At 30.1% G+C, this 16,279-nt stretch overlaps 1 protein-coding gene across 5 annotated transcripts in view; it reads left to right on the top strand.

Annotated features, from left to right (window-relative positions):
• Positions 1-16,279, top strand: part of LOC142241983 (uncharacterized) — a 214,788-nt gene that overhangs the window by 65,316 nt on the left and 133,193 nt on the right. For 4 of the 5 annotated variants that reach the window (XM_075313890.1, XM_075313888.1, XM_075313887.1 and 1 more), the window contains one exon: positions 10,438-10,452. The exons of the other annotated variant lie outside the window; for it this stretch is intronic. In XM_075313890.1, coding sequence (XP_075170005.1) covers positions 10,438-10,452 — 15 coding nt within the window. The remainder of the gene's footprint in view (positions 1-10,437; positions 10,453-16,279) is intronic. 5 annotated transcript variants of the gene reach the window in all.

Raw genomic sequence — 16,279 nt, 5'->3', positions numbered from 1 at the left:
GAAATTTTTTTTGTGTGTAAGCATGTCGGTCCGTCCGTCCATCTGTTGAAATCACGCTAACTTCCGAACGAAACAAGCTATCGACTTGAAATTTGGCACAAGTAGTTGTTATTGATGTAGGTCGGATAGTATAGCAAATGGGCCATATCGGTCAACTTTTATGTATAGCCCCCATATAAATGGGCCCCCAGATTTGACTTGCGGAGCCTCGAAGAGAAGCATATTTCATCCGATCTGGCTGAAGTTTGGTACATGGTGTTGGTGTAGGGTCTCTAACAATCATGCAAAAATTGGTCTACATCAGTCCATAATTATATATAGCCCCCATATAAACCGATCCCCAGAATTGGCTTGCGGAGCCTCCAAGAGTAGCAAATTTCATCCGATCCGCCTGAAATTTGGTACATGGTGTTGTTATATGGTCTCTAACAACCATGCAAAAATTGGTCCACATCGGTCCACTTTTACGTATAGCCCCCATATAAACGGACCCCCAAATTTGGCTTGCGAATCCTCTAACAGAAGCAAATTTCATCCGATCCGGCTGAAATTTGGTACACGGTGTTAATATATGGTCTCTAATGAACATGCAAAAATTGATCCACATCGGTCCATAATTATATATAGCCCCCATGTAAACCGATCACCAGATTTGACCTCCGGAGCCTCTTGGAAGACCAAACTTCATCTGATTCAGTTGAAATTTGGTACGTGGTGTTAATATATGGCCTCAAACACCCATGCAAAAATTGGTCGAAATCGGTCCATAATTATATATAGGCCCCATATAAACCGATCCCCAGATTTGACCTCCGGAGCCTCTTGGAAGAGCAAAATTCATCCAATTCGGTTGAAATTTGGTACCTGAAGTTAGTATATGGTATCCAACAATGCAGGAATTGGTTCATTTCAATCCATAATTATATATATCCTCCATATAAACCTATCCCCAGATTTGACCTCCGGTGCCTTTTGGAAAAGCAAAATTCATACGATCTGGTTGAAATTTGGTACGTGGTGGTAGTATATGATATTTAACAACTATGCCAAAAGTGATCCATATCAGTCCATAATCATATATAGCCCCCATATAAACCGATCCCGAGATTTGGTTTTGGAGCCTCTTGGAGGAGTAAATTTCATACGAGTCAGTTGAAGTTTGGTACATTGTGCTAGTATATGGCCGTTAACAACCATGCCTAACTAGGTCCATATCGGTGTATAGTTATATATAGCCATCAGATAAATCGATCCCCAATCACACAAAAATTGGTCCATATCAAGTTCATAATTGTATATAGCCCCCGTATAAGCGACCCCATATTTCAATTCTGGCTCTCTACGTATTGTCTAATACATACCACGTATGAACTAACTCACAATTTAGAAAACGATGTTAAGAAGTTTTAAGTTACCACAACCCAAGTAATTCGATTGTCGATGACAGTCTTTCGTAGAAGTTTCTACGCAATCCATGGTGGAGGGTACATAAGATTCGGCCTGGCCGAACTTACGGCCGTATATACTTGTATTAAATCAAAATAATTCTTTTTATTGTATTTATTTTTTTTTAATAAAAAAATATATAATTAAGATATTAATTTTGTGGAATTAAACTAAATCTGTTAACTTTAATTAAAACATCTTAACTTATCTAACTTAAACTGATTTTAAAATTAAAGTAAATTGAATTCTTTTGAATTAAAATTTCAATATAATTAAAATCAGGTTAAAAGATATTTTTTATTTAAAATTTATTTTTTTAAATTTAAAATAAATTTAAAATTATGAAAGTACATCAATTAGGCTATAATAAAATAAACCAAATTATATTATTGTAAATTTAATTTAAGTTGTTTAAATTCGAGAAATAATATTATCAATTTTTTTCTTTAAGAAAATTTTAAAGCAAAATGTGACAATGAAATAACTGTTCGGATTCATTAAATTAGTAAAATAAAAATTTTAAAATATACTATAGTAAATAAAATGTGATTTATTTATATCATTTAATTTATTAAATTTATAAAATGTAAATTTAATTTACTTAAAATTGAAATATTTCTATTTTAATTTATTTAAAACAAAATTATTTTTATTTATTTATTTAAATTTAAACTAAACTGTAGTAAATTACCTCAGTTACTATACTAAATTAAATAAAATTAAATTACATTTAATTTATTTAAATTAAAAAAAATATATATGGTAAAAATTTTATTAAACAAAACCAAATTGCATCGCATTAAATAAAAAAACAAATTAAATTAAATTACACCGTATTAAAACAAACTAAATTCAATTATATAATTAAATTAAACTAAATTTAAAAAATATTAAAAAAAGTACATTTATAACACTAAATTAAATTCAATTGATTTCAATTATTACAATAACAAAGATTTACCATATGATGGATAAGAAGGTGGATTTCCTTTAATCAATATTACACTGAAAAAACAGTGAACCCACCAGGAAAGAAAATTTTAGTTAGTTTTAGAAAAAATATATTAATTTTAGAAATTTTTAACTAAACTGTAATAGACACGCGGATGTCACGCCGATTTCACAAAACTAAGTAAATTATTTTCGATAAATTCAAGAAAATTTATTAGACATAATTCATTTTTTTCACTTGTTAAAGAAAATTTCGAAGTTTGAATGAAAAAATTGGAGTTAAAAATTGCAAAAATGTATTTAGTACCATACGAAGTTCATGACGGGCTTATTACTGGTAAATTTTAAAAATTTTAAGAAATTCTGAACTATTTTGTGGGAGACCCGAATTTAGTTAATCTTTATACTTCCTTTGCGTATAATTTTTTCCTCTATTTTAGTTTTATTAACTAACGTACGCAAAAAATTAACGTCAGGGAAACTTTATTAAAACGTAATAATTCCATGAACTAAAATAGAATTAAATCAGCTTTAGTGAAATATAGGGTTCTTTTTTTTTGAGTGTATGTGAATATGAATCAATCCGGATATTTTATTGTAGACTAGTGTAACATCTTTGTTTAAGTTGAATTTATATTCCTATTGTTACACCACTACTACTGTTTCACATTCAAAAAAAAAATGTCGTTTGCATTTTTTGGTTGTTTATTTTTCCTTTGGCTAATAAGATTGCAAATCATCAATTCTGTGGGATGATGTGTAGCAGTTGCTATGGATTTTTTCTGTTCATAACAATTGTCTGGTTACAGCCATTGTTGTTGTTACATTGACTTTTTTATTACATGATTTAAAGGAATTTTTTTTGTTTGAAATGCAATAGACATAGACAAAGACATATTGAAAATATGAATTAGACAATAATATTGAATGCTTGTGAAATTTCAACACAAAAATTTAATATGAAAAATAATGGTAATAAAAGTGTAGATATTTTCATTTGCAATTTTTATATAGTATACACTTTGTTTTTTAAGCTGAAGTATAATAAATTCAATATTAATCACTTACATGTAGATGATGAGTATGAGACCAACAGACCTGCTGTCTGATATTAATTATGGAAGGTTCGTCCCTTAGAAGATGCAGATCAATCAATAAATCATGTCAAGATAATTAAATGTAAACAATAAAATCTGATTTCAGGCATTAATTACGAAATCATGAAATATTTATTTTTTTTTTTATTGAAAACAAAAACGTGTCCGGTTTCAAAGATTTTGGTCTCTACACTAATGATTATACCCTAAACCACATAGTGGTCAGGGTATAATAAGTTTGATCGGCCAAAAAATGTGCCTACCAGAAATATTGATTTTAGACCCCACAAAATATATACCGATCGACTCAGTATCACCTCCTGAGTCGATCTAGCGCTTGGTGTCCGTCCGTCCGTCTGTCTGTATTTGTTGTTCACAGGATTCCGGTCGCAATTATTAACCGACTTTGATGAAATTTGGTACAGGGAGTTTTTTGGGCACAAGGAAGAACCCTATTGAATTTGGAAGAAATCGGATCAAATTTAGATATAGCTCCCATATATATGTATCGCCCGATTTCGACAAATAGGGCCATGTTGCGCGTTTTTTCAAACGGATCGTCACCAAATTTGGCAAGATGTAATCGTTTCCATCGCTCTTCAAGTCTGCAAAATTTCATCCAAATCGGTTCAGATTTAGATATAGCTCTCATATATATGTATCGCCCGATTTTCCCAAATTTGGCCACAAAACCTTTATTTATCAACCGATCTTACTCAAAGTTGGCTAAATATAATCTTCTATAGCACTAACTATATGTGCAAAAAATCATCGAAATCGGTTCAGATTTAGCTATAGCTCCCATATATATGTACCGCCCGATTTTTCTAAATTTGGCCATAAAACCCTTATTTATCAACCATTCTTACCCAAATTTGGCTAAATGTAGTCTTCTGTAGCACTAACTACATATGCAAACAATCATCGAAATCGGTTCAGATTTAGATATAGCTCCCATATATATGTATAGACCGATTTTCCCAAATTTGGCCATAGAACCCTTATTTATTAACCGATCTTACTAAAAGTTGGCTAGATCCAGTCCTCTATAGTACTAACTATATGTGCAAAATTTCATCGAAATCGGTTCAGATGTAGATATAGCTCCCATATATGTATCACCCGATTTTGAAAAATTCGCCCCTAATAACCTTATGTTTGACCATATAGGCCTCATTTCTTAACTGATCTTACTTAAATCTTGCACAAGGTAACCTTTTGTGGTATTAATCAAACCCGCAAAATATTATGCAAATTGGTTCAGATTTAGATATAGCTTATATATATATGCATCGCTCGATTTTCCCAAATTTGGCCATAATACTCTTATTTATTAACCAATGTTACTCAAATTTCAAATTTCGATCAAAATCGATCAAATTCGATCAAAACTTATACGTACTTGTAGCTCTTACATAAGAATATTGCTCGATTTTTACAAATTTGTATTTATTACCCACACTAATTTAACGTTTATCTCTTTTTTAATAATGGGCTCAATATTAGTGGCATACTAACTCCGTAGGCGCAATATCAACATAGCCAGTGTTGCTAGAAGTAGGGGAAATTCCCTATATGTAGGATTTTTCTAATATTTAGCGTCTTGTAGGGACGTAGGGCCACAATGTAGGACATTTTCACATTTTGTAATAATTTTTACATTTTGGTGGCTCTAGAGGAGGAAATTAGAAGCCGGCAAGGCTTGATATTTAACAATGTGTGGTAAACTTTATTCCTGTAGAGAATTTTGTCAACATTTTACTTCTATAGAACATTTTGTCAAAATTGTATTTCTATAGAATTTTTTTTCAAAATATTATTTCTATAAAAAATTTTCTCAAAATTTTATTTCTGTGGAATTTTTTCTTAAAATTTTATTTCTATAAAATTTATTGTTAAAATTTTATTTCTATAGAAAAATTTCTCACAAAAATTTGTTTATAGAAACTTTTTGCAAAATTTTATTTTTATAGAGATTTAACAAAAAAGATTACTAATTTGGGTAGAATTCTACCAACTGTGGCAACCGTGGTGGTAATACAAATTTATATTCTAAGTTATATACGTTGCATATTCATGTTTTAAGATAATAAAGTACTTAGAACCAGGGATCCGGAGCGGAGCGTGGAGCGGAGCGGAGCAAGCCCTTTTTTAGCCGGAGCGGGAGCGGAGCGGGAGCGGCATTTCTAAAATCCGGAGCGGAGCGGGAGCGGAGCGGTTTCCAAATGAAAAACCGCTCCGCTCCGAATAAAATATTACTTGAATGAAATGTGTAACTTTGAAATTACACTGTGTAGGTAATTTCAAATTTAGCTAGTACTTAGCGTAGTGTGAGCAAACGTTTAAAACGTACGATATGTATTTTTGTACGTACGTACATTGGGGAAAACACAACGTGTTTTTTAGTAATTCTTTTCAAAAACGGCAAATGTCAAAACATATCTCTAGTATGTGTTGTAAAAGTAACAACAGTACTTTCGATCAATTTCATCCCGTATTACTACAAAGATGGTTGTAATGAACGTCAAATAAATGCAATTAAACGATCTTATTTATATTTAATTTTTTAGTTTTCTACACTGAAAAAATATTGTCGTGAAGTCAAAGATTCCATGTCCTTAGAATAAGAATGCAAATTTTGCTTAACATGGAAGTCGTATTTCTCTAAAATAAAGTTTTTTTCTTGTCCAAAAGGCAATAAACTTTTGAATGAAGTTGTACTGTCCTTATAATTAAGTGATTTTACTTAAAAATGTGTATCATAACATGAAAGAGGTAAGGTCAACGTGACTTTAATAATTAAGAAAAATTCTTTAAAATTAATAAAATTGTCTTTAAATTTGTTTCCTTTTTGCATCTCAAAAAATCGTTAAAAAATAAGACATGTTTTTCAACACTTTATTTTAAAGACGCTTTTTCCTTGAAACATAGCATAATTTCTACTGGAAGTCGAGTCTTAATATGGAAAAAAAATAACTCGTTAACTCGTTTTTAAAGGATTTTGATAACAACTGACGAAAAAAATCTAAAAAAATGAAAAATTAACATTTGCTTCCTAGAAGCAAGTACATAACCCCCAAATTTAAAAGAGAATTACGTCTTTAAAGTATCCTTACTTGTATTCTCCGCTTCTTTGGCTCGGAATTAATACCCAAACTGTTAAAGTAAAGACAAAATCTTTGGAACCGGGCATGCTTTTTTTCAGTGTAAGGACATTCATATTTGCTTTACTATTGTACTATATCCTAGCATTCTCTTATTTCTGATATTAGTTCTCGAAAATTTAATTAAAATTATGGATAGTTTCAATTTTGGTTGAAAAATGTGCGCATATACATTTATTATACAATAAAGGGGAAAAAAGCGAAATTAGGTAACACTAGATCTGAGTAAGAATATTCGTAGGTATACCACGGACTGATGTCGATGGAGGTTGTTACAAACATAAACATACACACACACATTACAAATATAACAAAACCTCTTCTCTACGTCTGTTGCAAAACAAAAAAAAACTTTCGGAGAGTAGTTACTTATACTCTGTGTATAGACTTTCAATTCCAATCAGCGTTGCCGTTTTGGTCCGATCGGACCAAAATTGGTCCAAAAGATTTCTAATTTTTAAATTTGGTCCGATGGTCAGACCAAACAGAATTTGGTCCATTTTGGTCCATTTTCATAAATTTGGTTTCTATCACATATTAAATAGTAGATGGTGCACCGCAAAGAATATTGTCGGGAGGCCAAATATTTCACATGCTTAAAATACGAATACGAATTTTGCTTAGAATAGAAGACGTATTTCTCTGAAATAAAGTTTTTCCTTGTCTAAAAGTCTCTAAACTTTTCAATGAAGTCTGTTTGTCCTTATAGCTAAGTGATTCGACATAAAAATGTGTATCCTAACATGAATGCAAATTTCGTTTTAATGAAGTCAAAATGGATTTAATATTTCTGAAAAAATCTTCAAAATTAATAAAATATTTCAACACATTGTTTTAAAGTCATTATACCCTAAACCACATAGTGGTTAGGGTATAATAAGTTTGATCTGCCAAAAAATGTGCCTACAAGAAATATTGATTTTAGACCCCATAAAATATATACCGATCGACTCAGAATCACCTCCTGAGTCGATCTAGCGCTTGGCGTCCGTCCGTCCACCCGTCCGTTTGTCCATGTATTTGTTGTTCACAGGATTTCGGTCGCAATTATTAACCGATTTTGATGAAATTTGGTACAGGGAGTTTTTTTGGGCACAAGGACGAACGTTATTGAATTTGGAAGAAATCGGATCAAATTTAGATATAGCTCCCATATATATGTATTGCCCGATTTCGACGAATGGGGTCACGTTGCACTTTTTTTACTAACCGATCGTCGTCAAATTTAGCACAAAATAATCTTCTGTATCACCCTTTAAGTCTGAAAATTTCATCGAAATCGGTTCAGATTTAGATATAGGTCCCAAATATATGTATCGCCCGATTTTGTTAAATTAGGTCATAAAACCCTTTTTTTATTAACCGATCTTACTCAAAGTTGGCGAAATGTAATCTTCTATAGCACTAACTATATGTGCAAAAAATCATCGAAATCGGTTCAGATTTAGCTATAGCTCCCATATATGTACCGCCCGATTTTTCTAAATAAAATAAAACTCAATTGAACAAATAATACAATTTTTGTACTATAATTTTCTCGAAGAGGAGCGGAGCGGAGCGTGGAGCGGAGCGTGGAGCGGAGCGTGGAGCGGAGCGGAGCGATTTTTTTTTTCTCGGAGCGGAGCGTTTTTTTTTTCTCCGGAGCGGGAGCGGAGCGGAGCGAAAAAAATGGACCGCTCCGGATCCCTGCTTAGAACCATTTTTGTTTTGTAATTTTTTTTTTTAAATTTAACGAAAAATATAGTAGGGAAAATTGTTTGGGAAAGTAGGGAACTTTTTTGTCCTCGTAGGGTAAACCGAACATTTTCCGTGGCAACATTGACTATGAGCTATAGTCAGATTGACACAAAGCACCCATAGACATGTACTCCTTAATTTTCTTAAATATGCAACTGCGGTTTATCTCCCAGACCTATATGTTACCCCACAAATGCTTATGATTACTAATTCTGTAATGGTGGTTTAGGGTATGATATAGTCGGCCCCGCCCGACTTTCTACTAAGTAATACTTGTTTTAGTATTGATTCTGAGTCAAAGAAGCAGAGAATTGAAATAATGATACCTTTAAGAAACAATTCTTAAATTAATTTCCAAATTCGGTAGAAATTATTCATATAGAAATTATTCTATTTTTGAAGTAAAAAGATATCCACGGTTGCCACTACTGCCTAAAATAATCTACCACAATTTAAAGAAAATTGTAGTATGACCTAACACGAAAATTAATTTTTTTAAAGATATTGAATTTATAGAACATCTTCTCAAAATTTTATAAATTGTTGTTTCAAAATTTTATTTCTTTAGAAAATTGTCTCAACATTTTATTTCTATAAAAAATTTTATCAAAATAGTATATCAACAGAAAATTTTGTCAAAATTTGATTTCTAAATAAATTTTGTCAAAATTAAAAAATTTTTCAAAATTTAAAGAAAATTTTAGTATGACCTTACACGACAATTAATTTTTTTTAAAGATATTGAATTTATAGAACATTTTCTCAAAATTTTATAACTTTAGAAATTTTTGTTTCAAAATTGTATTTCTTTAGAAAATTTTCTCAAAATTTTATTTCTATAAAAAATTTTATCAAAATTGTATATCTACAGAAAATTTTATCAAAATTTGATTTCTAAAAAAATTATGTCAAAATTTTATTTCTAAAAAAAAATTTGTCAAAATTTTACTTTCATAGAAAATTTTGTTCAAATTTTATTTTATTTTATTTCCTATACTTGTTTTAATTGACTTAGTCTTTCGATATTGATTAAATGTATCAATTAATTTTTTAATTAAAAAATTGTAAAATTTTCAATCATTGACTAAATTAACTTAATGTTTCAATATTGATTAAAAAGTTTATTGTGTCAATTAATTTATTAATTGAAAAAATTTTCAACTACAATCAACTTTTTAATTGGAACTATTTTGATGATGTTTTTTTTTCATTTTCCGAATCAAATGAAAACGTCTTCGAATTAAGGTGAGTATTAAGTTCGAGTTTAGCCGCTAATTTTCACTAAAGTGAAAACTAAAACAGTAAAACAAAGTCTTAAAATTATACATATTTGTTGCAGATTTCATTATAACTTGATGGGGAATATCCCAAAGCAAATTTTCACAAAGTTTGTATTCCTTAAAATGGATTATTAAAGAAAAGTATTCGTGAAAAAATGACGATTTTGGCGGCTAAACTCGAACTTAATACCCACCTTTAAATGAAACCTTTTTCATCGAAAATTAAACCGGGTAGAATTTATTCTGCTTTTATTATCTATTTATTTATTAATTTTTTTTTCGTTCGTTTAACTAACGTACAGAAAAAATAAATAAAGTCAAGGATATTTTCTTATATTGTAGATCCTACTAAATTCCATGAACTAAAATATAGTTAAACAATTACAGTTTGTATTTTTGTGTAGATTTCTAGGAAGTAGTTCCGACAATTAATTTAGTATTAAACATTTTTAAAATTATAACATTTGTTGTTTATTTCTTCTAGGCTATTTATTATTTTTTTAATACTTTTTTCCCACTGATAAAACTAAGCAGTAGTTACGTTGTTTTTTTTTTTTTTTGAAAACTAATTGTGTATGTTGAAATTTTTAAATACGAACATATTTTATGATTTTCTTCTTCACTGTAGAATTTTTAGTATTACCTTGTTGTTGTCTCACCGTATGCACGTTGTTGTTGATTTAAAGGTAGTTTGTGCTGTCCTAAAACCATATAAGTAATTTCGATATTAATATTGAAAATTCTTTTATTTTGTTTTAACAGCCCGCCCTAAGCCGAGTAAGTATAATGCATATATCTACCATAAGTTTGTTGCCTAAATTTTAATGACGAATTTCATTAATATTATAAAGATTTTTCTAACAGTTTACGTTTCATTATACCCTAAACCACATAGTGGTCAGGGTATAATAAGTTTGATCGGCCAAAAAATGTGCCTACCAGAAATATTGATTTTAGACCCCATAAAATATATTCCGATCGACTCAGAATCACCTCCTGAGTCGATCTAGCGCTTGGTGTCCGTCCGTCCGTCTGTCCATGTATTTGTTGTTCACAGGATTCCGGTCGCAATTATTAACCGATTTTGATGAAATTTAGTACAGAGAGCTTTTTGGGCACAAAGACGAACGCTATTGAATTTGGAAGAAATCGGATCAAATTTAGATATAGCTCCCATATATATGTATCGCCCGATTTCGACAAATGGGGTCACGTTGCGCTTTTTTTTCCAACGGATCGTCACCAAATTTGGTAAAAGGTAATATTTTCCATCGCCCTTCAAGTCTGCAAAATTTCATCCAAATCGGTTCAGATTTAGATATAGCTCTCATATATATGTATCGCCCGATTTCCCCAAAATTGGGCACAAAACTTTTATTTATCAACCGATCTTACTCAAAGTTGGCTACATATAATCTTCTGTAGCACTAACTATATGTGCAAAAAAACATCGAAATCGGTTCAGATTTAGCTATAGCTCCCATATATATGTTCCGCCCGATTTTTCTAAATTTGGCCATAAAACCCTTATTTATCAACCGATCTTACTCAAATTTGGCTAAATGTTGTCTTCTATAGCACTAACTATATGTGCAAAAAATCATCGAAATCGGTTCAGATTTAGATATAGCTCCCATATATATGCATAGCCCGATTTTCACAAATTTGGCCATAAAACCCTTATTTATTAACCGATCTTACTAAAAGTTTTTCAGCGGTGGATTATTCCACCTCAGTAATGCTGGTGACATTTCTGAGGGTTTCAAAGCTTCTCTAAGTGGTTTCACTGCAATGTGGAACGCCGTTCGGACACGGCTATAAAAAGGAGGTCCCTTGTCATTGAGCTTAACATGGAATCGGGCAGCACTCAGTGATAAGAGAGAAGTTCACCAATGTGGTATCACAATGGACTGAATAGTCTAAGTGAGCCTGATACATCGGGCTGCCACCTAACCTAACCTACTAAAAGTTGGCTAGATCCAGTCCTCTATAGTACTAACTATATGTGCAAAATTTCATCGAAATCGGTTCAGATGTAGATATAGCTCCCATATATGTATCACCCGATTTTGAAAAATTCGCCCCTAATAACCTTATGTTTGACCAACAGGCCTCATTTCTTAACTGATCTTACTCAAATCTTGCACAAGGTAACCTTTTGTGGTATTAATTAAACCCGCAAAATATTATGCAAATTGGTTCAGATTTAGATATAGCTTCCATATATATGCATCGCTCGATTTTCCCAAATTTGGCCATAGTACTCTTATTTATTAACCAATATTACTCAAATTTCAAATTTCGATCAAAATCGATCAAAACTTATACGTACTTGTAGCTCTTACATAAGAATATTGCTCGATTTTTACAAATTTGTATTTATTACCCACACTAATTTAACGATTTTCTCTTTTTTAATAATGGGCTCAATATTAGTGGCATACTAACTCCGTAGGCGCAATATCAACACAGCCAGTGTTGCTAGAAGTAGGGGAAATTCCCTATATGTAGGGTTTTTCTAATATTTAGCGTCTTGTAGGGACGTAGGGCCACAATGTAGGACATTTTCACATTTTGTAATAATTTTTACATTTTGGTGGCTCTAGAGGAGGAAATTAGAAGCCGGCAAGGCTTGATATTTAACAATGTGTGGTAAACTTTATTCCTGTAGAGAATTTTGTCAACATTTTACTTCTATAGAACATTTTGTCAAAATTGTATTTCTATAGAAATTTTTTTCAAAATATTATTTCTATAAAAAAATTTCTCAAAATTTTATTTCTGTGGAATTTTTTCTTAAAATTTTATTTCTATAAAATTTATTGTTAAAATTTTATTTCTATAGAAAAATTTCTCACAAAAATTTGTTTATAGAAACTTTTTGCAAAATTTTATTTTTATAGAGATTTAACAAAAAAGATTACTAATTTGGGTAGAATTCTACCAACTGTGGCAACCGTGGTGGTAATAAATACAAATTTATATTCTAAGTTATATACGTTGCATATTCATGTTTTAAGATAGTAAAGTACTTAGAACCATTTTTGTTTTGTAACATTTTTTAAATTTAACGAAAAATATAGTAGGGAAAATTGTTTGGGAATGTATAGGAAAGTAGGGAACTTTTTTGTCCTTGTAGGGTAAACCGAACATTTTCCCTGGCAACATTGACTATGAGCTATAGTCAGATTGACACAAAGCACCCATAAACATGTACCCCTTAATTTTCTTAAATATGCAACTGCGGTTTATCTCCCAGACCTATATGTTACCCCACAAATGCTTATGATTACTAATTCTGTAATGGTGGTTTAGGGTATGATATAGTCGGCCCCGCCCGACTTTAGACTTTCCTTACTTGTTTTTGTAATGGCAAAGGTCAGCTCCCAAGGATAATTCATGAAACTAAGATTCTTTGTTCTTATCTATGAACGTAACCTCATAATCATAGTTTCACGAACCTTTACGAATTATTTTACAATTTTATATATAGTGACTTTTAATTGGATTTTTACTATCAGACTTCCTAATCAAATCCCATTTTAGACATTTACAATGTCAATATTATTTTGATTTTTATAAATTAATAGCAAATGTTTGCATTTTTTGTTTTTATTTTCTTTACTATTCACTTTGAATATTGAAATGCCAATACATGGTATACTGGTATAATATCAATTGCCAATATGATCGTGGATAGATGGCCCTGACAGATATTCAATTTACTCGAGGCACGACGACCACAGCAAACTAAGTGGGCAATCTATCGAGCCTTGTGAACGAACATGTTTGAATTGCATATTGAAAATTTGATGTCAATCAATCCCAATCCCAGCTGTTAAGCTAAACTTTAAAACAAAACAAGAAAAAATGAAAACATAAATATATGTTTTGACAAAGGTCAATTACCTTAATTTATAAAAAAAAAAACTAAATAAGAACTAAATTATAATTCGTGATCTAAGATTGATTCATGTTTTTGCTTTATAAACATACCGATAATTTATTGATCATAACGTATATTTAAATGCTTTGTAGATGTTAGTTTATGAAATTATGTTATCAAATATAATTATACATTTCAATATCCTTAACATCCCAACAAAAAAAGCGTCGCCAAAAAAGTAGTGAAAATGTTCTTTTTGGATCCTGAAGTGGTAAAATTTCATTTCTATAGAAAATTTTGTCAAAATGTTATTTCAATAAAAAATTTTGTTAAAATTGTATTTCTATCGAAAATTTTGTTAAAATTTCATTTCTATAGAAAATTTTGTCAAAATTTTATTTCTATAGAAAATTTTGTCAAAACTTTATTTCTATAGAAAATTTTGTCAAAGTTTTATTTCTATAGAAAATTTTGTCAAAATTTTATTTCTATAGAAAATTTTGTCAAAACTTTATTTCAATAAAAAATTTTGTTAAAATTTTATTTCTATCGAAAATTTTGTTAAAACTTCATTTCTATAGAAAATTTTCTCAAATTTTTATTTCTATAGAAAATTTTGTTAAAATTTTATTTCTATCGAAAATTTTGTTAAAATTGCATTTCTATAAAAAATTTTGTCAAAACTTTATTTCTTTAGAAAATTTTCTCAATTTTTTTTTCTATAGATAATTTTGTTAAAATTTTATTTCTATAGAAAATTTTGTCAAAATTTTATTTCTATAGAAAATTTTGTCAAAATTTTATTTCTATCGAAAATTTTGTTAAATTTGCATTTCTATAAAAAATTTTGTCAAAACTTTATTTCTATAGAAAAGTTAGTCAAAACTTTATTTCTATAGAAAATTTTGTCAAAATGTTATTTCAATAAAAAATTTTGTCAAAATTTTATTTCTATAGAAAATTTTGTCAAAATTTTATTTCTATAGAAAAGTTTGTCAAAATTTCATTTCTATCGAAAATTTTGTTAAAATTGCATTTCTATAGAAAATTTTGTCATAACTTTATTTCTATAGAAAATTTTGTCAAACTGAATTATATATGTATTTAATCGGTCTTTTTTAATTTAATATATACCACATATGGACTTACTTACAATTTAGAAGACGGTGTTAGCAGGTTTTAAGATACCTTGCCATCGGCAAGCGTTACCGCAACTCAAGTAATTCGATTGTGGATGGCAGTGTTTAGTAGAAGTTTCTACGCAATCCAAGGTGGAGGGTACATAAGCTTCGGCCTGGCCGAACTTACGGCCGTATATACTTGTTTAAGAATAGATTAGTGACATACTAACTCTGTAGGTGCAGAATCAACTATAGCTACTAATATGAGACATTTCTGCTTACATAGACATCTATCTCAATCTGAGCAGAAATTCCTGATCTTTTCATAAATATGGAAATACGCTTTATCTCCCAAACCTATTTAGACTAACTCCGAAGGTGCCAAATCAACTATAGCTCCTTATATCAGACATTTCAGTTCAGATTGAGATAAAGCTGCCATAAATTTAATTTTCTTAAATAAGGAAATCGGCCTCTCCCGAATTTCTACTGTACTCACTTGTTATAATTGTCTTTAATTTATTCATTATATTTATGCACCTAAATCTGTGTATGTGTCAGAAGAACTTTTAACACACATTGAAAGAGTTTCATTGTGGGTTAAAGCTATTTAATTATGGTACATTTTTTTCCTCCTTCAAAATTCAACATACAAATCTATTGCTTCTTGGAAACTCTCAAGTTACTGAATATCATCTACATGATTTACATGGGAAATCATTAACTTTCCGTAGTTGTTTTTTTTTATTCTATAATTTCTATTTGTTATTTTGCACCTTTTCAATATTAAATCGTTTTCTAAACAATTTCTAGACATTAATTTGCACTTTCATCCATCCTAACAACATGAGAGAGAGACAACAATGAATGATATCACATCACTTCATCTTTTATCGTTGAATCTATTGACAATGGGTAACCCCATATTCTTCGGTATGCATGTACTTTTCAGACGTAGGTATAAGGCAAAAACAAAAAATCGCCAAGACAAGCCAGGTTATAAATCTAAACCGGTTTCGAAAATCTTGAATAATTCATGATTTGGAATTTTTGTTTGTGATGTTGTTTGCAGTTTTGTTATTTATTTTGTATTGTTGTGGCATATTTGACGATTGTTTGCCAAAATATAAAATGCCAAAAATGTTTTTTCTTCATATTATAATAAATATATGAAATACAATGGAATGAATGGGTTCCAATACCATAGACTTTTCCTTTTTTCAATAGGAACCGCACAATCAGTGGCTATATCATTTGTTTGTTTGTTTGGGAAAGCGAAGAAAAATAAATACAATTATTAATTAATATTGGAAGCAGTAACGGCTATCATTTTTTGTTGAATTGCATTTTGTTACTATTCAAATACAAATATGGTGATCTCTTCAATGTCAATCACGAATGTTAATTATCTTTGTTTTGTAAACTTTGTAAAAAAAAGATAAAAAAACAACCGCCAATGTTATGGTTATTATTTGTAGCACCTCAGGCTAAATTAAATGAATTAACATAACACCGAAAATGTGTTTGGTGTTATTGTTGCCGGATAAGTGTAATCGATTACCTTGCGAATATATATTCAAGTTTCAAATTAGCCGGA

Source organism: Haematobia irritans, chromosome 5 (assembly GCF_050003625.1).
Source record: "Haematobia irritans isolate KBUSLIRL chromosome 5, ASM5000362v1, whole genome shotgun sequence".
Classification (NCBI taxonomy): domain Eukaryota; kingdom Metazoa; phylum Arthropoda; class Insecta; order Diptera; family Muscidae; genus Haematobia; species Haematobia irritans.
This window is presented reverse-complemented; position numbering and strand designations above follow the sequence as displayed.